The following is a 22,845-nucleotide window of genomic DNA, read 5'->3' as shown; positions in this document are numbered from 1 at the left end:
TATAAATACCATGTTCTCTCTTTCATTTGTACATTGTTCTTAATTTGTGTGAATTGATCGATTAAGACAGATGTTTTGGAACTGAGATAATACATTTTTATGGTTATATCCTCTAACTAATATTCTCTCCAATTTCATATATAAACAAAAATTCAATTTTCAAATTCATCAATCAGACTTATAATATAGACTATATACAACTATGTGTGTTTGCAGTTTGTTTCGGTTTTTAGGCTAAAAGTTATCCAAACTGCAAGATAAAAAAATGATATGGTTTAGTTTGGTTTGGTTGCCTATTAAAATAAAAATCGAACAAAACCAAATCAATGTGGTTTGAGTTTGTTCAATTGTTGTGGTTTTTTGCGAGACAATACAATTTTTTTTGTTTCCAACATTAAAACCAAGTTGAAAACAACTTATTTCCAACAATATTTCAAATTTGATCCAATATTACAATTTTATTTACATCAAACAATGTTTTCATCAACATAGATCAAATTAAAACATTAACCAAAGAGCAACCCTCTTGAGTAAGAAATACAAAAGACCGAGATTTTATCATTATCTAATAATTGTCATTGAGTTTCTATGATTCAAGATATATGTAACATAAACATATATTCAAAAGTGCAAGTAAAATTAAATTCAATCACATAATTTAGCTTCTTCAAGCAAAAAAAAAAATGACGAAAATTGTAATTAAAACAATATTATTGATTGAATAAGGCTTACATGAAATCACCTAATTGTTTTTTACATGAAATTGTACAATACCTTCACTTAATTTTTTTTCTTGTAAGTATAGCTAAGTTGACAAATGACGTTGTAGTATACAAGAGTTGAACTCCGTAAATTTCTAGTCACAAAACTATTTTTTTTCTTATATAATATCAATTTAAAAAAATATATCTTAACATAATATTGAACTTAACTACTATGCAAAAATCAGGTAAACCGTGGGAATGGACCGTTATTTGGTTAGTTAAACTGTTAAAAGTATTAAAGTTAAAGAATGAAGGAAGTATTGAATATGGGAGAGTTATTTTGCAGGGAACATTGAGAACCAACAACAGAAAGAAAGGATGCTATCAATAATCGAGCATGTGGTGTTGTTCAGGATCAAAGAAGACGCTCCACAATCAGCGATTGATTCCATGGTGAAGCAAGTGAATTCCCTTGTCTCTCTTGAAGAGCCACTTCACTTAACTATGGGTCCGTTGGTAAGTATTCAATCCTCCAATTCCCTTTCATCTTTCAGTTTCACTCACATGATTCATAGTAGATTCAGATCCAAGGAAGATCTCCATGCCTATGCAGTGCACTCTACACACTTGGCTGTCATCAAAGATAACAAGCCTATAGTTGATGAAACCATGGCTCTTGATTGGGTCACCGAGGTTCACGGTAAGGACTTGGTTCTACAACATGGATCTGCTCTGCAAGTTGTGTTCTTCAAGTTGAAGGAGGGTTTGGGAGAAGAAGTGAAAAATGAGGTTTTGAAGGGTATAAGTGGAATTCAACATGAAAAAGCTGTTCACTTTAACTGTGGGAAAAATTTCTCTCCTGGTAGAGCTAAAGGATTCTCTATTGGTTCCGTTGCAGTTTTTCCAGGTTTAACTGAATTGCAGGAAGCTGATTCTGATGAGAAATTTGGTAAGTATCACATGAATGATAAGATTAAGGAAAACCTGGACACTGTACTGGTCCTTGGGTATGTGATGCATAGCCCAACATCATCTTGACGAGGTTTTTTTACTTTGATATTTTTGTTTTGACTAAAAGTCCTGTTTGCTAGTTGAATTAATGTTACCCATTGTAATGTGATGTTAGTTAGGTACGATGATGATATGACACGATTTATATAGTCTACCTACCTCCGAAATTAGGTAAGTTGATCTTTATTAAATTGGTTGAGTGGGAATATTCATGATTTGCTACTTTAGCTACTTTCAGCGTGCACTGTGTGAAATATTTCAAAATTTTCATTCTTCTAGCATCATGTGCTTAAGCAAGTTAATTCCATAAAATATTTCTGTAGTGAAATATTGATGATGTTTTTTTGACAAAACAGTGAAATATTGATGAAGTATAATCCAAGCCACCTTAATTTTGATGTCATGTTCTTTACAATTTTAATATATCTCTCTGTTTTCTTCTTCTTTTTGACTGTCACCGTGGTCATGTTCTTTATGAGTTTCTCGGTGTAATAACTACTTACTCCCTCCGTCCGAATTTATCTGACCCTTTGGCTCATTTCACACAGATTAAGAAAAATGTATAAATAAAGGGGAAAGTGGAATATATTGTATTGGGAATGATAAAAGTAGTATTATTTAGTGTTATATTGTATTGGGAATGATGAAAGTTGTATTGAAAATTGAAATGACTCAGTTATTTTGGGACACTTTTTTTTAAAAAATGGGTCAGATATTCCGGGACGGAGGGAGTAGTAGACTAGAAAAGTAAAACTGGAAGATGATTTACTAGATACTTTTTGATGTTTTTACATAATTGTTACTTGTTAGACAATCATTGACCTTTTGGAACCCTTTTATTCTTCTTTACAGGGAATCATTTGGATTACGTAATTTGTTAGTTTACCGAGTTGATTGAGCATTTTCATTTGAGTTTAGCATAACATATTATAAACAGTTTTTTAGGGGAGCATAACATATTATAAACTTGTCATTATGTGTATATAGTAGTAATACACATCACATGTTTGTGTATCATTAAATTAATTTCTCAGAGGATTAGTTTGTTTGAAAATATACTACATCCAGATCATTTTCATAAAATGATGTAGCCCTGTCATCCTCTGCAAGAGCTAGCCCAAAATGTTGGACTCGTCCTCAATAGCTCTCATAAATGATTCGTTACTCCTGGACAAAAAAATATGACTCGTTACTCTGAGTTATTGAGTCCTTGTTTGCCTCAAAGCTCGTATGTACAACATTTTTCTTTAGACAAAACTAAACCATTTTATTAGTGTTGTTATGTCAAATTGTGACCAAGAGTCTCATACTGCATAAAAATAAATGGATGTTACAATATATAAATGAAATAACTCATAAATCGAACGCCTTAAGAATTTAGTTAAGATGTGATGTTTAATTTCACATGGTTGCTTAAAGCCCAATATAGTAAGAATTTTGCTCTCCACCCAGCACCTTTTGCTCGCACCCTGCAAGCCTACCAAAAATGCCCTTGTGCATGTTAAGTCACGTAGCGTGACTTAACTAACGCACGTTGTAACCAATGCGTGAGTTAAGTCACGCACCCATGGTCTATGCGCAAGTTAACTTGCACACCTTGTGTAAAAACCGATTTTATTCTATACTAATTCATTTTTATTCGAAATTATAAAATAAATCCGATTTTATACTAATTCAATTTTATTCGAAATTATAAAATAAATGCAAAAATAAATGCAAAAATAGATACAAATAGTAAATAGAACATAGAACTCTCATTTTATTAATATTATTCGAAGATTACAATAAACAATACATATCTTTTATTCCAATTAACTAATCTACTTAATATTTATTTTTACCCTCTTCGGTATATGCTAATAGCTCTTGGGGAAAATAGTGATTCATCGTGTTGGGGAAAACGACATCAAGACCCCTTGAGGTAAATTTATATTTGGTTCCTTTTATACCCCCATGATGATTCTTTTTACCCACGGTAAAAAGATTTTGGGAGTAAAAGGAAGCAAATCGAAATTTACCTCAAGGGATGATGCCCTTTTCCCCAACTTAATGGACCACTATTTCCCCCAAAAGCCACCGGTATTTACCTAAAGGGGTATAAACACCCTAGAAACTATAAAAACAAAAGAAGAAGAGAAAGAGGGGGAGAGAGTGGGAGGAGAAAATGTGAGGAAAAGAGGAAGTATGTGAGGGTTTTTATAGGTGGTATAGGTATATAGCACTTAATGAGGTCCAAAAACGTGGTCAAATATTAAGGAAAACGTGCAAAACTCATTGAAGACCATTGACTACCGTCCAAGAAACGTTTGTGCTTCAGTTTTTAGTACCGGTCACCTTGCGCAAGTTAACTAACGCATAGCTTATAAGGTGCATAACTTATAAGGTGCGTGACTTACCTCACGCACAGCTTATAAGGTGCGTTAGTTAAGTCACGCTGCGTGACTTAACTAACGCAATAAATTTTTTTATACTAAAGTAAATAAACTAAATTAGAATAAAGTAAATAAATTAAATTAGAATAAAATAAATTAGAATAAAGTAAATAAAATTTTAGAATAAAGTCAATAAAATAAAATTGCGAGAGTGTGAATTCGAATAAATATTGCGATACCATGAATTTGATTAAATATTGCGATAACATGAATTCGAATAAAAATTGTGATAGCGTGAATTCAAATAAAAATCCGAATTAAGGTTTCGTTACATTACATAAATGCCATGTATGTCAACAATTACATTACATTCTGGAATGTACCTTCCAACTGCAACAATTATCTTACCACTGAATGGGGCAAAATTCAAATTTGCTAAGCAGCAGGACTCCAGCATACGATCAGCATCTTGAATGATGGTATTCAAGTGCCAACGAAATGAGGTCCATTCCTTGACACTTAAATACCAGCATTCAAGAGGCTTATCGTATGCTGGAGTCATGCCGATTAACAAGTTTGAATTGCCCCATCCAGTGTAAGACAATTGTTGCAGTTGGAATGTGCATTTCAACTACAACAATTGTCATACCTCTGAAATGGGGTAATTTCAAACTAGCCAAACAACAGGACTCAAGCATTTCGCTCGACATTCATGCTTTCCTTTGAAAAGAATAAATTTTTGTTAGGCTTGATTTAGATGAAGGTATTCAAGTGCCACCGAAATGAGGTCCATTCCTTGACACCTAATACCTTCATCTAAACCAGCCTAACAAGAATTTAATCTTTTCAAAGGAAAAACATGAATGCCGAGCGAAATGCTTGAGTCCTCGCCGTTTGGCAAGTTTGAATTACCCCATTTCAGAGGTAAGACAAATGTTGTAGTTGGAATGCACCTTATTATCCTAACTAATGACGATCTTCTGGCGGAATCAAGCTGTTGATGATATCTTCAGTTGATCTCAGCAACGTCACCCGCATATCGATTCACTGGAACTTGGTGTGCTCCCAAAACATGCTCGTCACGTTTTCGTAGTTCTTTAACTCCACCCAAGTGAATGATACCCTCCCCTCGTCGAGCGTTGGACGTTTATACCGGACGTATTACACCCTCCTTGTGTCTCTGGGGCTGACTCCTTGGTTGAATTCATCCAGTTGATCCTTGAGACCTCTTAACGTTACATCAAAACACCGAACCTTCAACCTCTGAGGTTCTCCGCCGTTGAATTCTGCATGAACGTCGATCCACCCGGCCATTGCTTCAAATCTACACAATAAGAAATTAAACACAATCAATGAAAAAACGCATTCAAACATTTCATCAAACACTTGGAGTGCATATTATACATAAACCTTAAAAATTATACATTAAAAATAAACATGCAAACATCTAAATAATTAAGCAATATTACTCATTTGCATGTAACATTGTAGCATATATTGTAAAAATAATCAAAATTTAAACAAGTCATTTAAGCAACACAAGTCAATATTACTCATTTGCATGTAACAAGTCATCTCTAAAAAAAATCTCAAAACTACAACATAAACATGCAAACATCTAAACATTTAAGCAACACAAGTCATTTACATCCTAACATTGTATGATTTCTTGCTAAAAACACCAAAATTTAAACAAACTCTACATCTAAAAAATTTCTAATCTAAGAGAAAAAATCTAACATGTAAAAATAAAAGGTTAATGGTGTTTGATCATGAAAACTTACTTGTTATTAGAGTGTTGTTTGATTTGAACTTGAAGGAATTTTGGATTTGGGTGATTTGAGAGAGATTTTTGAGATTTTTTTGATTTTTAGGTGAGAAATGAGGAAATGAGGTGGTCTGCATGCTTAAGACAGCACGCCACGTGAGTTAACTAACGCTGCGCATGTTAACTCACGTAGCGTTAGTTAAGTAGCGGATGATTAACACTTGCGCAAGTTAACTTGCGCAAGGGCATTTTTGGTAGGCTTGCAGGGCGCGAGCAAAATGTGCTGGGTGGAGAGTAAACGTCTTGCTGGCTTATGCCTCATGACCCAACCATTAAAAATAAGTAGGGAAATTGCTCTATAAACATCTAAAAATTGCTCACAGGCAATCTAAAACAATTACCATTCAGTTTTTTAGTGTTCCTAAAGAGCAATTACCATCAACTAGTACTAATTCAAGTATTAATGAATAATGATAACATTTAGTGGAACTCGTAAATTTTTCAATTAATGAAAGAGTTTATATTAGACATAACATACCGAATTGTGTAAAAAAAGAAGAAACAATATATGAATGTGTTGTTAACATTATTCATGTTGGAACATCATGGAAAACATGAGATCTTGTTAAACATGTGGCCACCATAGCCAGAAATTAGGCAATTAAATTTCCAAAAATAAAAACGTTATACTTTACTATAGGGATAATTTGATAAAAAAAAAAAAAAATAACATGGAGGGGAGAGTCTATAAATAAATAGGGGTGCAAAAAGTTCAGCCCAGATATATTTTACACGTGCAAATTAATTAATAATTAAAAAAATAATATTAGATTCACAAGAATCAAGTGACCCACCCACTATCCCGGTCACCATCATTTCCAGTGCAAACGATGTTGTGTCTGAGAACAACGCAGCTTTCATTTCCACTTCGCATTCGATCTTCAAAACACCTCACACCACATCTTCTCTCATTTCCATCAAGATCTTCTTCAATCAAAACCATGTCAACAACCCAATCCAAATCCCAAACCATAGAACACATCGTTCTCTTCAAAGTCAAACAAGACACCGAGCCCTCTAAAATCACCTCCATGATTAACAATCTCAGTTCTTATCACAGTTCAAGTTCCTTCATGTTATTAGAGATAACTTGCGCAGCAAGTTATCATTAGAAGTTGTAATACTCTAGTTGCTAGCTTACATTACTTAGCATACAATCCATATCATGTATAAATAACTTTGTATTGATCACATTCAATCAATGAAGAATAAGAGATTCATTCACTTTTCTCTCTTTCATAATATGGTATCAGATTTCTCTCTCTTGAGAGAGAAGTTACGATCCTAACCGTTTTCTGTTACGGTTGCTTCCGCTTCAATCTTCATCTTCAACCTTTGATTCTACTCTGTTTTTCGCCATTGTTGCTCACTGAAGCTTTTTCTCTTAGCTTTTTTGTTCTTCTTCTTTGCTTCAATCGGTGAATTCTTCTTCAATTTCTCCAATTTCTGTGTTTACGCATTGTTTTCATCTTGCACTATGCCTCCTCGTCAAGCACCTATCATCATTCAAGCTGCACCGAATCAACCAGATGTTGAATCGGTTTTCTATGTTCATCCAAGCGAAGGTCCAAATTCGGTTACAATCATTCCCAAGCTTAACGGCTCCAATTACTTGGCTTGGAGTCGTTCAATGAAGCGTGCATTGGGAGCGAAGAACAAACTCGCCTTCATCAATGGCGTTCTTCCTCAACCAGATGCTATGGATTTGAACAGAGCAGCGTGGGAGCGTTGCAATCATCTAATACACTCATGGATTATCAATTCAGTTTCTGAATCTATTGCTCAAACTATTGTTTTCTATGATTATGCATCTGAAGTTTGGGAAGATCTAAAAGAAAGATTTTCCAAAGCTGATAGAATCAGAATTTCAACTCTTCGTTCTTCCATTAACAACCTCAAGCAAGGAAGCAAAACGGTTTCTGAATACTTCACTGAAATGCGTGCACTTTGGGAAGAACTGAATTCACATAGACCTCTTCCAAAGTGTTCTTGCCTCCACCAATGCCGTTGTGAATCTTCAACTCTTGCTCATGAATACAGAGTTGAGGATCAGATTATGCAGTTCCTTGTTGGTTTGAACGATCAATTTTCTGTGGTCAAGACTCAGATCTTGCTTATGGATCCTTTACCTTCTCTGAATAAGGTGTACTCTTTGGTGATTCAAGAGGAAAGTAACCATGCACCTATTCTTTCTCTTCCTGCTGATGAATCAAGTGTCTTAGTTAATGCCACTGATTCCAAGAAACCTTATGGTCGTGGCAGAGGATCTTACAATCATAACAAGAATTCCTCTAGACATTGCACTTTTTGCAATCGTACTAATCATACCATTGACACTTGTTATCTCAAGCATGGATTTCCTAATGCTAACAAATCAGCAAATTCCAATAATGTTACACATGGATCCACAAATAGTGTTACAGTTGAATCTGAAAATGCAAGTAACACTGAGCATGGGAATGGTGATTCAGGTTTCAGTATTTCTCAAGACAGATATGAGCACCTTGTGAGCTTGCTTCAACAAGCAACCTTGTTGCCTCAGACACCTGCCTCTACATCTAACCAAATTACTACCTCTCCAACTGTTCCCATTGCTCCTTTACAGTCAGGTATACAAAGTGTTTTCTCCTGTTCTTTTCATGTTAATTCTGTACCTGTTTGGATCATAGATTCAGGAGCTAATGATCACATTTGTTTCTCTAAATCTCATTTTACTTCATTTTATCAAATTAAACCTGTCCTTGTTACTCTTCCTAATGGTAATTCTGTTTATGTGCATCATGCTGGCAATGTCTCTTTCACTCCTCATTTGTATCTGCATCATGTCCTGTATTCTCCTGAATTCAAAGTTAACTTGATTTCAGTATCCAAAATGTGTGAATCCTTATCTTGCAGTGTCAATTTTGTTTCTAATAAATGTGTTATACAGGATGTGACATCACTGAGGATGATTGGTTTGGGTGAGAAATCAGATGGTCTCTACAAATTGTCCATGCAATATGTCACTCAGAAGTTGCAACTTCAAAATAGTTTCAAGTCTTTACCTAATAATGTAGCACATAGTGCTTGTAATGTTTCAGATTCTAGCATTTCTAAGTCTTCAACTGTCTTTGATAGTTCTAGGATTCCTGAATCTGCCCTTTGGCACTTCAGGCTTGGTCACTTGTCTAATCAAAGACTTTCTTCTATGAGTCATTTGTATCCCTCTATTATTGTTGATAATAAAGCTGCATGTGACATTTGTCACTTTGCAAGACATAAGAAATTGCCTTTTTCTAATAGTTCTTCTCATGCTACTAGTAAATTTCAATTACTGCATTTTGACATTTGGGGCCCTCTTGCTATTAACTCAGTTCATGGTCATAAATATTTTCTTACCATTGTTGATGATCACACTAGATTCTTGTGGATCATATTACTTAAAACTAAAGCTGAAGTACCCCTTCACATTAAAAACTTCATTGCCATGATTGAAAATCAATTTCATACCATACCCCAAGTCATCAGAACTGACAATGGTTCTGAGTTTCTCCTTCATGACTATTATGCCTCTAAAGGTATTTTGCATCAAAGATCTTGTGTTGAAACCCCCCAGCAAAATGGGAGAGTGGAGAGAAAGCATCAACATATTTTGAATATAGGCAGAGCTTTATTGTATCAATCCAAATTACCTTTATCTTTTTGGTCATATGCTTTCCTATATGCTGTCTTCATAATCAATAGGGTTCCCACACCTGTTCTTCACAATCATTCTCCTTATCATTTACTCTATGACAATCCACCAGATGTCAATACTTTTAAGGTTTTTGGTTGCCTATGCTATGCTTCATCTGTTCAAAGTCACAGAACCAAACTTGAACCAAGAGCCAGAAAGTCAGTTTTCTTAGGTTACAAGTTAGGTTTCAAAGGTTCTGTCTTATATGATCTTCACACCAAGGAAATTTTCATTTCCAGACATGTTGTTTTTCATGAATGTGTCTTACCCTATAAGTCAAATTCTTCATCTCAGAGTCATGATTGGGAGTATTTCACATCTTTTCCATCTTCTTCAGATCTTTCATCTGATGAAGCTCCATCTTCTCCTTCTTCAACCACTGTCATTGTTCCCTCTCCTTCTTGTGAGACTCTTACCACCACTCAACCCCTCAATGACATTTCTCCTCCTCCCCCAATCAGACAATCCTCCAGAAATAAAACCACTCCTTCTTATTTGAAGGATTTCATTTGTCAAAATAAACCATCTACATCTGTTAATACTTTACATACTATTGACAATTTTATCTCTTATCATAATATTTCTAACTCTCATTCTCATTTCATTTTGTCTCTTCATACTCATACTGAACCAAAATCCTTCACTGAGGCAAACAAGTTTGAATGTTGGAGGCAAGCTATGCAAGTAGAGCTCACTGCACTTGAAAATACTGGAACTTGGAAAATCATTGACCTACCTCCCAATGCCAAACCAATAGGCTGCAGATGGATTTACAAAATTAAGCATCATGCAGATGGCACTATTGAGAGATACAAGGCCAGATTGGTTGCTAAGGGTTATAATCAGGTGGAAGGATTGGACTATTTTGACACTTACTCACCTGTAGCTAAGCATACCACCATCAGATTAGTACTGGCTCTTGCTTCTTTAAACAATTGGCATCTTCATCAACTTGATGTAAACAATGCTTTCCTGCATGGAGATCTCCAAGAAGATGTGTACATGGAGATTCCTCCTGGTGTTTCCATCAATAAACCTAATCAATGCTGCAAACTGCTCAAATCCCTGTATGGTCTCAAACAGGCCAGTAGGAAATGGTATGAGAAACTGGCTTCTTTGTTACTTACTCATGGCTATACACATGCTTCAGCAGATCATTCTCTATTCATCAAGCATACTGAGCATCATTTTACTGCACTTTTAGTGTATGTAGATGATATTATCTTGGCTGGCAACTCTCTGGATGAATTCACTTTCATTAAGAACATTCTTCATAGTTCTTTCAAAATCAAAGATTTGGGCCAGCTCAAATATTTTTTGGGTTTGGAAGTTGCTCATTCAAAACTGGGTATCTCTTTATGTCAGAGGAAATATTGCTTGGATCTGTTGACTGATTCAGGTTTCTTGGATTCTAAACCTGTAGCCACCCCTTCAGATCCATCCATCAAACTATACAATGATTCATCACCTCCATATCCAGATATTCCTGCATACAGAAGGCTTGTTGGCAGATTATTGTATTTGAATGCAACTAGGCCAGACATCACTTTCATTACCCAGCAGTTAAGCCAGTTCTTGTCAAAGCCAACTCAAACACACTACAATGCAGCATTAAGAGTACTCAAGTATCTCAAAACATGTCCTGGCAAAGGTCTTTTCTTCCCAAGATCCTCACTTCCTTACATTCAAGGTTATTCAGATGCAGACTGGGCAGGATGTAAGGATACTAGAAGGTCTATATCTGGACAATGTTTCTTTCTTGGGGATTCCTTGATTTCATGGAGGACTAAGAAGCAGCTTACTGTATCCAGATCCTCATCTGAGGCTGAGTATAGAGCACTTGGTGCAGCCACTTGTGAACTGCAATGGCTCTTATATTTGCTCAAGGATTTACAAGTCACATGCACTAGAGTTCCTGTTTTATATTGTGACAATCAAAGCGCACTTCATATATCAGCCAATCCTGTGTTTCATGAGAGAACTAAACATCTAGAGATTGACTGCCACATTGTTAGAGAAAAGATTGCAGCAGGAATCATGAAGCTTCTTCCAATTTCCTCACAAAATCAATTGGCAGATTTCTTCACTAAATCTCTTCTTCCTCAGCCATTCAACTCTCTTTTGTTCAAGTTGGGTTTAATAGACATATATAAACCTCCAACTTGAGGGGGACTATCACAGTTCAAGTTCCTTCATGTTATTAGAGATAACTTGCGCAGCAAGTTATCATTAGAAGTTGTAATACTCTAGTTGCTAGCTTACATTACTTAGCATACAATCCATATCATGTATAAATAACTTTGTATTGATCACATTCAATCAATGAAGAATAAGAGATTCATTCACTTTTCTCTCTTTCATAATAGTTCTCTCATCTCCCTTGATCAAGTCCTCCATCTTACCGTAGGCCCTCTCCTACGTAATCGCTCCACTTCCTTAACCTTCACTCACATGCTCCACACTCGTTACAAAACCAAACAAGATCTCGAAGCTTATTCCGCTCACCCCAGCCACGTCAGCGTTGTTAAAGGAAACGTGCTTCCTATCATTGATGATATCATGGCCGTTGATTGGATCGCTGAGGATCTTAACGGTGAGGATTTGGTTCCGAAGGAGGGTTCTGCGATGAGAGTTATGTTCTTGAAATTGAAGGAGGAGAATGTTGTTAATGATAAGGTTTTACAGGTTATTAAAGAAATTCCAGAAAATTTTCAACAGGTTAAGCAAATTTCCTATGGTGAGAATTTCTCTCCGGCGAGAGCTAAAGGATATTCGATTGCTTCGTTAGCGGTTTTTCCGGGAGAGAAGGAGATGGAGGAACATGATTCCAATCATGAGTTGGTCAATTTTCAGAAGGATAAGGTTAGGGATCAGATTGAGAGTGTTGTTGTCGTTGATTATGTTGTGCCGCCGCCACCACCTCCTCAATCAGCAAGTCTTTGATCAAGGTTATTTTATTTCTGTTTGATCATTGTTTTTGAATTTTTACTTACATAATAAAGTTTCAATGCAATGTAGAACATTAATTAAGTTTGGTACATTTTCACTTCTGTGTGTATTGTATCATTGTAGACTTGTTGTATCTCAGACTCTCTATTTTGCAGTTTTATTACATCTTGGAGAGCTTATGAAGAAAAATTTGAACTAGAAATAGCTTATGAACTTGTTGTAAGTTGTTTTCGAAGGTTCTTTCAAACAATGTCACAAATATTTATTTCAGTGAATAAGATCATATTATAAGTTAACCAAAGCTAACCCTTATATTAGGGGTTAATCATCCAAAACATGATAATAAAAGCTTTAGTAAGCTTATGAATGTGATGGTCTTACAGGAAAAAAGCTTAATGATGGGATCATGCCTGTGGACTTAAATTTTAACATTTTCCTTGAATTTTAAGTTGATGTTGTGTGTAAAATAGCATAATGATATACCTGCAAAGGGTGCATGAAATTATTAGAGCAACCTTACACAGTTTCACACTTACCCCTAGTCCCCACCATTCCTTTTCTTCAAATTTCATGGAAAAAACCTTCAATTTAGTCATTGGAATATATATCACACTCTCTTCCAATTTAGTTCTAAATATAGATAAATTAGTCTTGAAAGTTGGAGAGTTATACTTAATAGACTAAGTTGAGATTTTATTTAATTTCATGCTATCCTTTTTCTTATCATTATCACCCACATGCACTATTAATCTTTCTCCTTCTGTATTCTTCAGCCATATTCACTCTCCACTAGAGCTATCCCAACTCCCAAGTCACTTTTTAGAATTCTCTGTGAGCTCAACATACATATATGGCCTAAAGCTCTTTTTCTCCTCTACACAAGAAGTTTGGGACGTCCACGCTAGAAAGCAAGCAAATGCCATTAAGAGGTTTCCACTTCCCTTCGACGTTCAGTACGGCATTGCCTCTAAAAACTGTCATACCCATTCCTTGCTTTGTCGGCACTTTGCTTTTTATCTCTAGGCCTGTACTTGCAAAAGTACGGTAAGGATTCTAGGGCTAAGGATCGTGTACTAGGGTTTTAGACTGATGATTAGATGCCTTGAGAATGCTCTCAAGAGTAGTATTTATAGCCTGTCATGGGCTTGGGTTTCGGTTTGCTTGGTTCCCAAGCAACAGGGGTATTTATGTATTTTAGGCGGTTTCTAGAGGTTTCTAGAAGCCTAGAAGGGCGGTGCCTCAAGGCGAGCGCGCCAGAGTCTCAGGAGCCCTTCTGGAGGGCGCCTGAGCCTTTCTGGAGGTCTTAGAGCCTTTCTGGAGGGCTTCTAAGCCTTTAGGAATATTATGACGGTTCACAGCCCCCCAAGCACGAGTCTTGGGACAAGGCGAAGTGATGATAACATGGGACTGGACCTTCTAGAGGTCATTTAAGTCTTTAGGAAGGTTTTGGTGGTTCACAGCCCCCCAAGCACGAGTCTTGGAACAAGACGAAGTGTTTGAATTTGCTTAATGTTTTGTTTTTAGTACGTATGTGCCTATGGGCGTCGTTTGTCCGAACTTGGAGAGTCCCCCTAGGGTGATTTTTCGTTTTCTTCGAAGACCCCCAGGGAGTATATATTCGAATTGTTTTATAGGTCGACCTCTCACAGCCCCCCAAGCACGAGTCTTGGGACAAGGCGAAGTGGTTTGTACGTCGTGACGAGTTGACTTCTTTATGGCGATTCCTCATTAAATTTGCATCGATTTTGTTTGCCGAATTCGTTTTGGAGATTTACATAAACAATTTTATTACTTTTGATGCTTCGGCGATTTTCAACGATTTTGAATTGTCGTGCTTATTTTCTTATATGCTCCGGTGACTGTGTCACCTCAGATTCTCAACATTTGGCGTTGATGTTCCGACGACTTTTGTCGGCTCGGTTGACCTTCATTTGTTTGGCGATTTGGAGACTTTTTTTTTTTTCATTCTCTTGTTTTTCTAATGGAGTCGATTTGCCGATTTTCCACCCCGCCAGAGCCTTTGACGTTTAGGGCGCTTGTCGATTTGTAGATTTCGTTGACGTCGTAGTAGTAGCGCTTTTTTAATCGCACTTCCCACTCTGAGGGAAGGCGTGCTTCCCACTCTGAGGGAAGACTTTTTATTTTACACTTCCAACTCTGATGGAAGGCGCTTCCCACTCTGAGGGAAGACTTTTGCTTCCCGCTCTGGGGGAAGACTTTTCACTTCCATCTCTGATGGAAGGCGCCTCCTACTCTGAAGGAGGACTTTTGGCTTCCCGCTCTGGGGGAAGACTTTTCACTTCCAACTCTGATGGAAGGCGCCTCCTACTCTGAAGGAGGACTTTTGGCTTCCCGCTCTGGGGGAAGACTTTTCACTTCCAACTCTGATGGAAGGCGCCTCCTACTCTGAAGGAGGACTTTTGGCTTCCCGCTCTGGGGGAAGACTTTTCACTTCCAACTCTGATGGAAGGCGCCTCCTACTCTGAAGGAGGACTTTTGGCTTCCCGCTCTGGGGGAAGACTTTTCACTTCCAACTCTGATGGAAGGCGCCTCCTACTCTGAAGGAGGACTTCTGCTTCCCGCTCTGGGGGAAGACTTTTCACTTCCAACTCTGATGGAAGGCGCCTCCTACTCTGAAGGAGGACTTTTGGCTTCCCGCTCTGGGGGAAGACTTTTCACTTCCAACTCTGATGGAAGGCGCCTCCTACTCTGAAGGAGGACTTTTGGCTTCCCGCTCTGGGGGAAGACTTTTCACTTCCAACTCTGATGGAAGGCGCCTCCTACTCTGAAGGAGGACTTTGGCTTCCCGCTCTGGGGGAAGACTTTTCACTTCCAACTCTGATGGAAGGTGCCTCCTACTCTGAAGGAGGACTTTTGCTTCCCGCTCTGGGGGAAGACTTTTCACTTCCAACTCTGATGGAAGGCGCCTCCTACTCTGAAGGAGGACTTTTGGCTTCCCGCTCTGGGGGAAGACTTTTCACTTCCAACTCTGATGGAAGGCGCCTCCTACTCTGAAGGAGGACTTTTGCTTCCCGCTCTGGGGGAAGACTTTTCTCTGAGAAGGCTTTAATCATGCTTCCCACTCTGAGGGAAGGCTTCACTCTGAGAAGGCTTTTATCCTTGTTAAAAACCTGCAAAACAAATCTCAAAGTTTGATAAAGGTTAGGATAACTTAGAGTTTCATATTCCTGTTCTTAATGGCGGGACAATTGCTTCCATATGCATTATGGCGTGTTGTTTGGCGAGTACTCTCCTTTCGTTAACCTTGCCTTTGGCGGGCTTGTTTTGCCTCCCAAACCTTATTTATCTGAAATATAACAATTCTTCCATACTTTCCTTCAATATCATAAATAAAGGAGCCTTTAATCATATGCAATCATACTTAATGAGAACTAACTATTCTTCTCTTATTAACTCGCCCACATTTCTTACTCCTCTTCCTATTCTTTTTCGCTTTTCTCACTCCACAACTTTCTTAATTATCTTGTGATATTTTTCTTTCTTCTTATTAGATTGGATTTAATTCTTCTTACTACTTTTCCTAAATCGAAATTCGCTATTTCCTTATTAGATTCATACTAACTTGCCCACTTCGTTCTATTTATTTTATACTCCCTCTATTTTCCCTACTAACTTGAACTTTAACTTGCTTGGTACTTTATTTTCTATGTCTCTACCCCCACCTATGAAGTTAGAACTAAGTCTTCTGCTTCATTTTATTCTTCTATTTGGGTCCATTTTGTCTTTATCCTAACATGTGGCTATTAGTCTAATACTTATGTTTTACTAAGCATTAGTTTAGTTTGCAAAGTAAATGGTGCATAAAAGGGGTTCCCAGGAAAGAGAGGTGGGTCACCTGGACCACTTAAATACCAAGGCTTTCCTTGACAGAATCCCTTTTATGTGACCTTTTAACAATACTACACTTCACTTGTGCCATTGGGTACCTAGGATAGTTAAAGGGTGTTGTAATAATTCTGCTAGTGACAAAGGAATACTTATAGCTATTTTACTCTTGTTATTCTACTGCTAAATGAATTACGTCTTTTACTTAAGTATACTATTCTATTTTTTCTCGCGTTAAAGGGAACTATTTCTTCTACCTATATTTCTTATTCTCTTCTTTCTCGTATTAAGTTGTGGCTTAACTCATCTAGTTGAATTGGAACTAACTCGCCCATTATCTTATTTCTTACTCCTCTTACACTCACTCGTCCATCAGAATAGATATGAAATATTGTTGCTGAAATAATAGATTAGCAAAGAATAATAATCAGGCAGTTGGTCGTCCATGTATATGTACCAAAAATAATCTCCAAAGCAAATGAGGATGTCAATTCATACAACTAATATTTTTTCAAAGACATAAGGCACCAATTTGATTGGATAAATGAGTACTTTTGGATTACCTTAGTCATACAGTTTGTTCTACACTTAATGATCGGGAAGATGAAACCTGATTGTTAATTTCGCTCTTGAGTCTCGAGTGATGTTGCTACGGTTGCACAGTGTTCCCTTGGAGTGTTCATCTGAGTACAAATTAGGTGACTTGAAGCTGACACTTTAGACTTAAAACAGTAGCTTCCAGGTGGTAAAGTCCATTGTTCAGCATTCCTAAACCAATCATCATCGAATCCACAATCTAATTCAAACATTCGTTATGAAAATAAATTGATATTAAAGAAGGGCAAATATAGAACATCATTTAATATATTTGAACTAGTTGCCATGAATAGCACTAGTAATCTCAGCCAACATTGATTTCCGTTCAGCAATTCAACTTGAATTCCATCCACTTTCCTATAGGAACAATACATATCTAACTTGTAACATACACGGCCAGCTGCTCTACTATCAAGTACACAATCAATTGGTTATAGAACATCATAAGAGATTGAAATTTAAGCCTTCAATCTAAAGCTACTTCAAAAAAATCATAACTAACAAGAAAAGATAGGTATATAGGTGATAATTTAAACTAGTGTTTCAATCTGTTAATTGATTTCAAATCAGAGACAGTTCAATAAGAAAGAGAAAAAGAGCGATAATCCAATTACCAACACAGTTGGTGCGTAACTTACGAAACTTGTTTTATGCTTCGATTCTATTCCATGGGAGATACATGTGCGTGTTTAAATAATAAAGGAATGCAAAACCTGATCGAAAAATTCATTCGGATGTAATTGGATTCATACGCAGGACGAGCAGCGTCGGCGGCTTCGACCAAATTCTTCCCGGCGAGATGAAAACTGAGGTTCGGGAATCGTTTTATGGGCCATCGTTTGGAGACAGCTGGAGGGGTACCTGAAAACATTACAATCGCGACCTCTCTCGCCCCTGGTGGACGAAATGAGAAAACAACTGCCGTAGTGGGTGCGTAGCGATAGTTACTTTGCCATGTATAACTTTGGAGGTGGTTACTCTGTGTGAGAACGAGATGAGGTGTTGACATGCGGCGACGAAGCAACTTCTTATCGGCGGCGAGGTTGCTGCCATGCTTTCAAACTGATTTTCACCGAACGACATCGTGACCGGAGGATTGGGTCATCGTGGATATGGCCTGAGAGATTGAGAAAAGGTTTCTCCCTCTCAGTGAGGAATGCGATATAGAGTTTATCGTTTGTGTTTTCTAAATCGCCATTAGAATAAGGGTGTGGCCTAGGTTAGTTTTACCGAGGTTCCCACAGACGGCGCCAACTGTACTTGCAAAAGTACGGTAAGGATTCTAGGGCTAAGGATCGTGTACTAGGGTTTTAGACTGATGATTAGATGCCTTGAGAATGCTCTCAAGAGTAGTATTTATAGCCTGTCATGGGCTTGGGTTTCGGTTTGCTTGGTTCCCAAGCAACAGGGGTATTTATGTATTTTAGGCGGTTTCTAGAGGTTTCTAGAAGCCTAGAAGGGCGGTGCCTCAAGGCGAGCGCGCCAGAGTCTCAGGAGCCCTTCTGGAGGGCGCCTGAGCCTTTCTGGAGGTCTTAGAGCCTTTCTGGAGGGCTTCTAAGCCTTTAGGAATATTATGACGGTTCAAGGCCTAAATATCGTTTACTATACACTCAAATAATTGGCCCTCCAAAATCACCTCCATGATCAACAATCTCGGTTCTCTCATCTCCCTTGATCAAGTCCTCCATCTTACCGTAGGCCCTCTCCTACGCAATCGCTCCTCTTCATTAACCTTCACTCACATGCTTCACACTCATTATTTTTAGAAATACAGAGGATCAAACTCCTCAAAATTACTAAACTTGAGTGATGGAGTGAAGAAATGTAGAGAGGAAATGAAGAGCATCCATTTCCAGCTTGAATTGTCTAAGTTTCTCTGTCATCTAGGCAGGGTGTGCCACAAACTATAAGGAGTGTATAAAAGTGGAGGTATTCTTTTAGGCTTTTTATAGATGATAATAGTTCTATGACGATACACAATAAGTGTAACACAATTCTACGCAGGCAATCATTTTATGTACAAAATAGTTTAATGAAATTGCTCTCCAATTTTATCACTAAATTTAGTGATAAAAGACTTGATAGATTTCATTGTTTTGATTCTTTAATTCTACTTAGATTTTGGAGAAGAAAACTACACAATAGTTTGTTTCTTGGATTTGATTAAGTAACGACCAAGAAACAACATGTAGAAAATGATTTGCACAAGTCTAGACAACCAAATTTGCAAGGGTCATTTTGCTTATTGGTTGCTGCAAATTTTGTTCCCTCATCATATCATTGGCGTGAGTTTAATCAAATTCAAATCATAGTTGACATATTGTATTGGATAAGATGAAGGTGTATTATAGATTTGAGAGTGTTTTGATCAATTTTTGATGTTTTGGAACTGAGATAATACATTTTTATGGTTATATCCTCTAACTAATATTCTCTCCAATTTCATATATAAACAAAAATTCAATTTTCAAATTCATCAATTAGACTTATAATATAGACTATATACAACTATGTGTGTTTGCAGTTTGTTTCGGTTTTTAGGCTAAAAGTTATCCAAACTGCAAGATAAAAAAATGATATGGTTTAGTTTGGTTTGGTTGCCTATTAAAATAAAAATCGAACAAAACCAAATCAATGTGGTTTGAGTTTGTTCAATTGTTGTGGTTTTTTGCGAGACAATACAATTTTTTTTGTTTCCAACATTAAAACCAAGTTGAAAACAACTTATTTCCAACAATATTTCAAATTTGATCCAATATTACAATTTTATTTACATCAAACAATGTTTTCATCAACATAGATCAAATTAAAACATTAACCAAAGAGCAACCCTCTTGAGTAAGAAATACAAAAGACCGAGATTTTATCATTATCTAATAATTGTCATTGAGTTTCTATGATTCAAGATATATGTAACATAAACATATATTCAAAAGTGCAAGTAAAATTAAATTCAATCACATAATTTAGCTTCTTCAAGCAAAAAAAAAATGACGAAAATTGTAATTAAAACAATATTATTGATTGAATAAGGCTTACATGAAATCACCTAATTGTTTTTTACATGAAATTGTACAATACCTTCACTTAATTTTTTTTCTTGTAAGTATAGCTAAGTTGACAAATGACGTTGTAGTATACAAGAGTTGAACTCCGTAAATTTCTAGTCACAAAACTATTTTTTTTCTTATATAATATCAATTTAAAAAAATATATCTTAACATAATATTGAACTTAACTACTATGCAAAAATCAGGTAAACCGTGGGAATGGACCGTTATTTGGTTAGTTAAACTGTTAAAAGTATTAAAGTTAAAGAATGAAGGAAGTATTGAATATGGGAGAGTTATTTTGCAGGGAACATTGAGAACCAACAACAGAAAGAAAGGATGTTATCAATAATCGAGCATGTGGTGCTGTTCAGGATCAAAGAAGACGCTCCACAATCAGCGATTGATTCCATGGTGAAGCAAGTGAATTCCCTTGTCTCTCTTGAAGAGCCACTTCACTTAACTATGGGTCCGTTGGTAAGTATTCAATCCTCCAATTCCCTTTCATCTTTCAGTTTCACTCACATGATTCATAGTAGATTCAGATCCAAGGAAGATCTCCATGCCTATGCAGTGCACCCTACACACTTGGCTGTCATCAAAGATAACAAGCCTATAGTTGATGAAACCATGGCTCTTGATTGGGTCACCGAGGTTCACGGTAAGGACTTGGTTCTACAACATGGATCTGCTCTGCAAGTTGTGTTCTTCAAGTTGAAGGAGGGTTTGGGAGAAGAAGTGAAAAATGAGGTTTTGAAGGGTATAAGTGGAATTCAACATGAAAAAGCTGTTCACTTTAACTGTGGGAAAAATTTCTCTCCTGGTAGAGCTAAAGGATTCTCTATTGGTTCCGTTGCAGTTTTTCCAGGTTTAACTGAATTGCAGGAAGCTGATTCTGATGAGAAATTTGGTAAGTATCACATGAATGATAAGATTAAGGAAAACCTGGACACTGTACTGGTCCTTGGGTATGTGATGCATAGCCCAACATCATCTTGACGAGGTTTTTTTACTTTGATATTTTTGTTTTGACTAAAAGTCCTGTTTGCTAGTTGAATTAATGTTACCCATTGTAATGTGATGTTAGTTAGGTACGATGATGATATGACACGATTTATATAGTCTACCTACCTCCGAAATTAGGTAAGTTGATCTTTATTAAATTGGTTGAGTGGGAATATTCATGATTTGCTACTTTAGCTACTTTCAGCGTGCACTGTGTGAAATATTTCAAAATTTTCATTCTTCTAGCATCATGTGCTTAAGCAAGTTAATTCCATAAAATATTTCTGTAGTGAAATATTGATGATGTTTTTTTGACAAAACAGTGAAATATTGATGAAGTATAATCCAAGCCACCTTAATTTTGATGTCATGTTCTTTACAATTTTAATATATCTCTCTGTTTTCTTCTTCTTTTTGACTGTCACCGTGGTCATGTTCTTTATGAGTTTCTCGGTGTAATAACTACTAGTAGTAGACTAGAAAAGTAAAACTGGAAGATGATTTACTAGATACTTTTTGATGTTTACTTGTTAGACAATCATTGACCTTTTGGAACCCTTTTATTCTTCTTTACAGGGAATCATTTGGATTACGTAATTTGTTAGTTTACCGAGTTGATTGAGCATTTTCATTTGAGTTTAGCATAACATATTATAAACAGTTTTTTAGGGGAGCATAACATATTATAAACTTGTCATTATGTGTATATAGTAGTAATACACATCACATGTTTGTGTATCATTAAATTAATTTCTCAGAGGATTAGTTTGTTTGAAAATATACTACTCCCTCCGTCCCGGAATAATTGACCCATTTTCTAAAAAAAAGTGTCCCAAAATAACTGACCCATTTCAATTATCAATACAACTTTCATCATTTCCAATACAATATAACACTAAATAATACTACTTTTATCATTCCCAATACAATATATTCCACTTTCCCCTTTATTTATACACTTTTCTTAATCTGTGTGAAAAACCAAAGTAGGTCAATTAAATTGGGACGGAGGGAGTACATCCAGATCATTTTCATAAAATGATGTAGCCCTGTCATCCTCTGCAAGAGCTAGCCCAAAATGTTGGACTCGTCCTCAATAGCTCTCATAAATGATTCGTTACTCCTAGACAAAAAAATATGACTCGTTACTCTGAGTTATTGAGTCCTTGTTTGCCTCAAAGCTCGTATGTACAACATTTTTCTTTAGACAAAACTAAACCATTTTATTAGTGTTGTTATGTCAAATTGTGACCAAGAGTCTCATACTGCATAAAAATAAATGGATGTTACAATATATAAATGAAATAACTCATAAATCGAACGCCTTAAGAATTTAGTTAAGATGTGATGTTTAATTTCACATGGTTGCTTAAAGCCCAATATAGTAAGAATTTTGCTCTCCACCCAGCACCTTTTGCTCGCACCCTGCAAGCCTACCAAAAATGTCCTTGTGCATGTTAAGTCACGTAGCGTGACTTAACTAACGCACGTTGTAACCAATGCGTGAGTTAAGTCACGCACCCATGGTCTATGCGCAAGTTAACTTGCACACCTTGTGTAAAAACCGATTTTATTCTATACTAATTCATTTTTATTCGAAATTATAAAATAAATCCGATTTTATACTAATTCAATTTTATTCTATACTAATTCATTTTTATTCGAAATTATAAAATAAATGCAAAAATAAATGCAAAAATAGATACAAATAGTAAATAGAACATAGAACTCTCATTTTATTAATATTATTCAAAGATTACAATAAACA

At 36.4% G+C, this 22,845-nt stretch overlaps 1 protein-coding gene and 2 pseudogenes across 3 annotated transcripts; all 3 read left to right on the top strand.

Annotated features, from left to right (window-relative positions):
• The first annotated feature begins 695 nt into the window (after positions 1-695).
• Positions 696-1,946, top strand: LOC146902946 (stress-response A/B barrel domain-containing protein DABB1 pseudogene; annotated as a pseudogene). Its single transcript, XR_015023071.1, has 2 exons — positions 696-848; positions 1,006-1,946. The product of XR_015023071.1 is annotated as a stress-response A/B barrel domain-containing protein DABB1 pseudogene (transcript).
• Positions 1,947-6,707: 4,761 nt separating this feature from the next.
• Positions 6,708-12,880, top strand: LOC146902945 (stress-response A/B barrel domain-containing protein UP3-like). The gene is made up of 2 exons (XM_085738651.1): positions 6,708-6,990; positions 11,997-12,880. The coding sequence occupies exons 1-2, from the start codon at positions 6,746-6,748 to the stop codon at positions 12,571-12,573; spliced, it is 822 nt and encodes a 273-aa protein (XP_085594777.1). The 5' UTR covers positions 6,708-6,745; the 3' UTR covers positions 12,574-12,880.
• Positions 12,881-20,024: 7,144 nt separating this feature from the next.
• LOC146902944 (stress-response A/B barrel domain-containing protein DABB1 pseudogene) lies at positions 20,025-21,275 on the top strand (annotated as a pseudogene). The gene is made up of 2 exons (XR_015022624.1): positions 20,025-20,177; positions 20,335-21,275. The product of XR_015022624.1 is annotated as a stress-response A/B barrel domain-containing protein DABB1 pseudogene (transcript).
• Positions 21,276-22,845: the final 1,570 nt, after the last annotated feature.

The sequence above is a fragment of the Medicago sativa genome, chromosome 8, assembly GCF_051527215.1.
Source record: "Medicago sativa cultivar Bolivia chromosome 8, Bolivia_mono, whole genome shotgun sequence".
NCBI lineage: Eukaryota > Viridiplantae > Streptophyta > Magnoliopsida > Fabales > Fabaceae > Medicago > Medicago sativa.
This window is presented reverse-complemented; position numbering and strand designations above follow the sequence as displayed.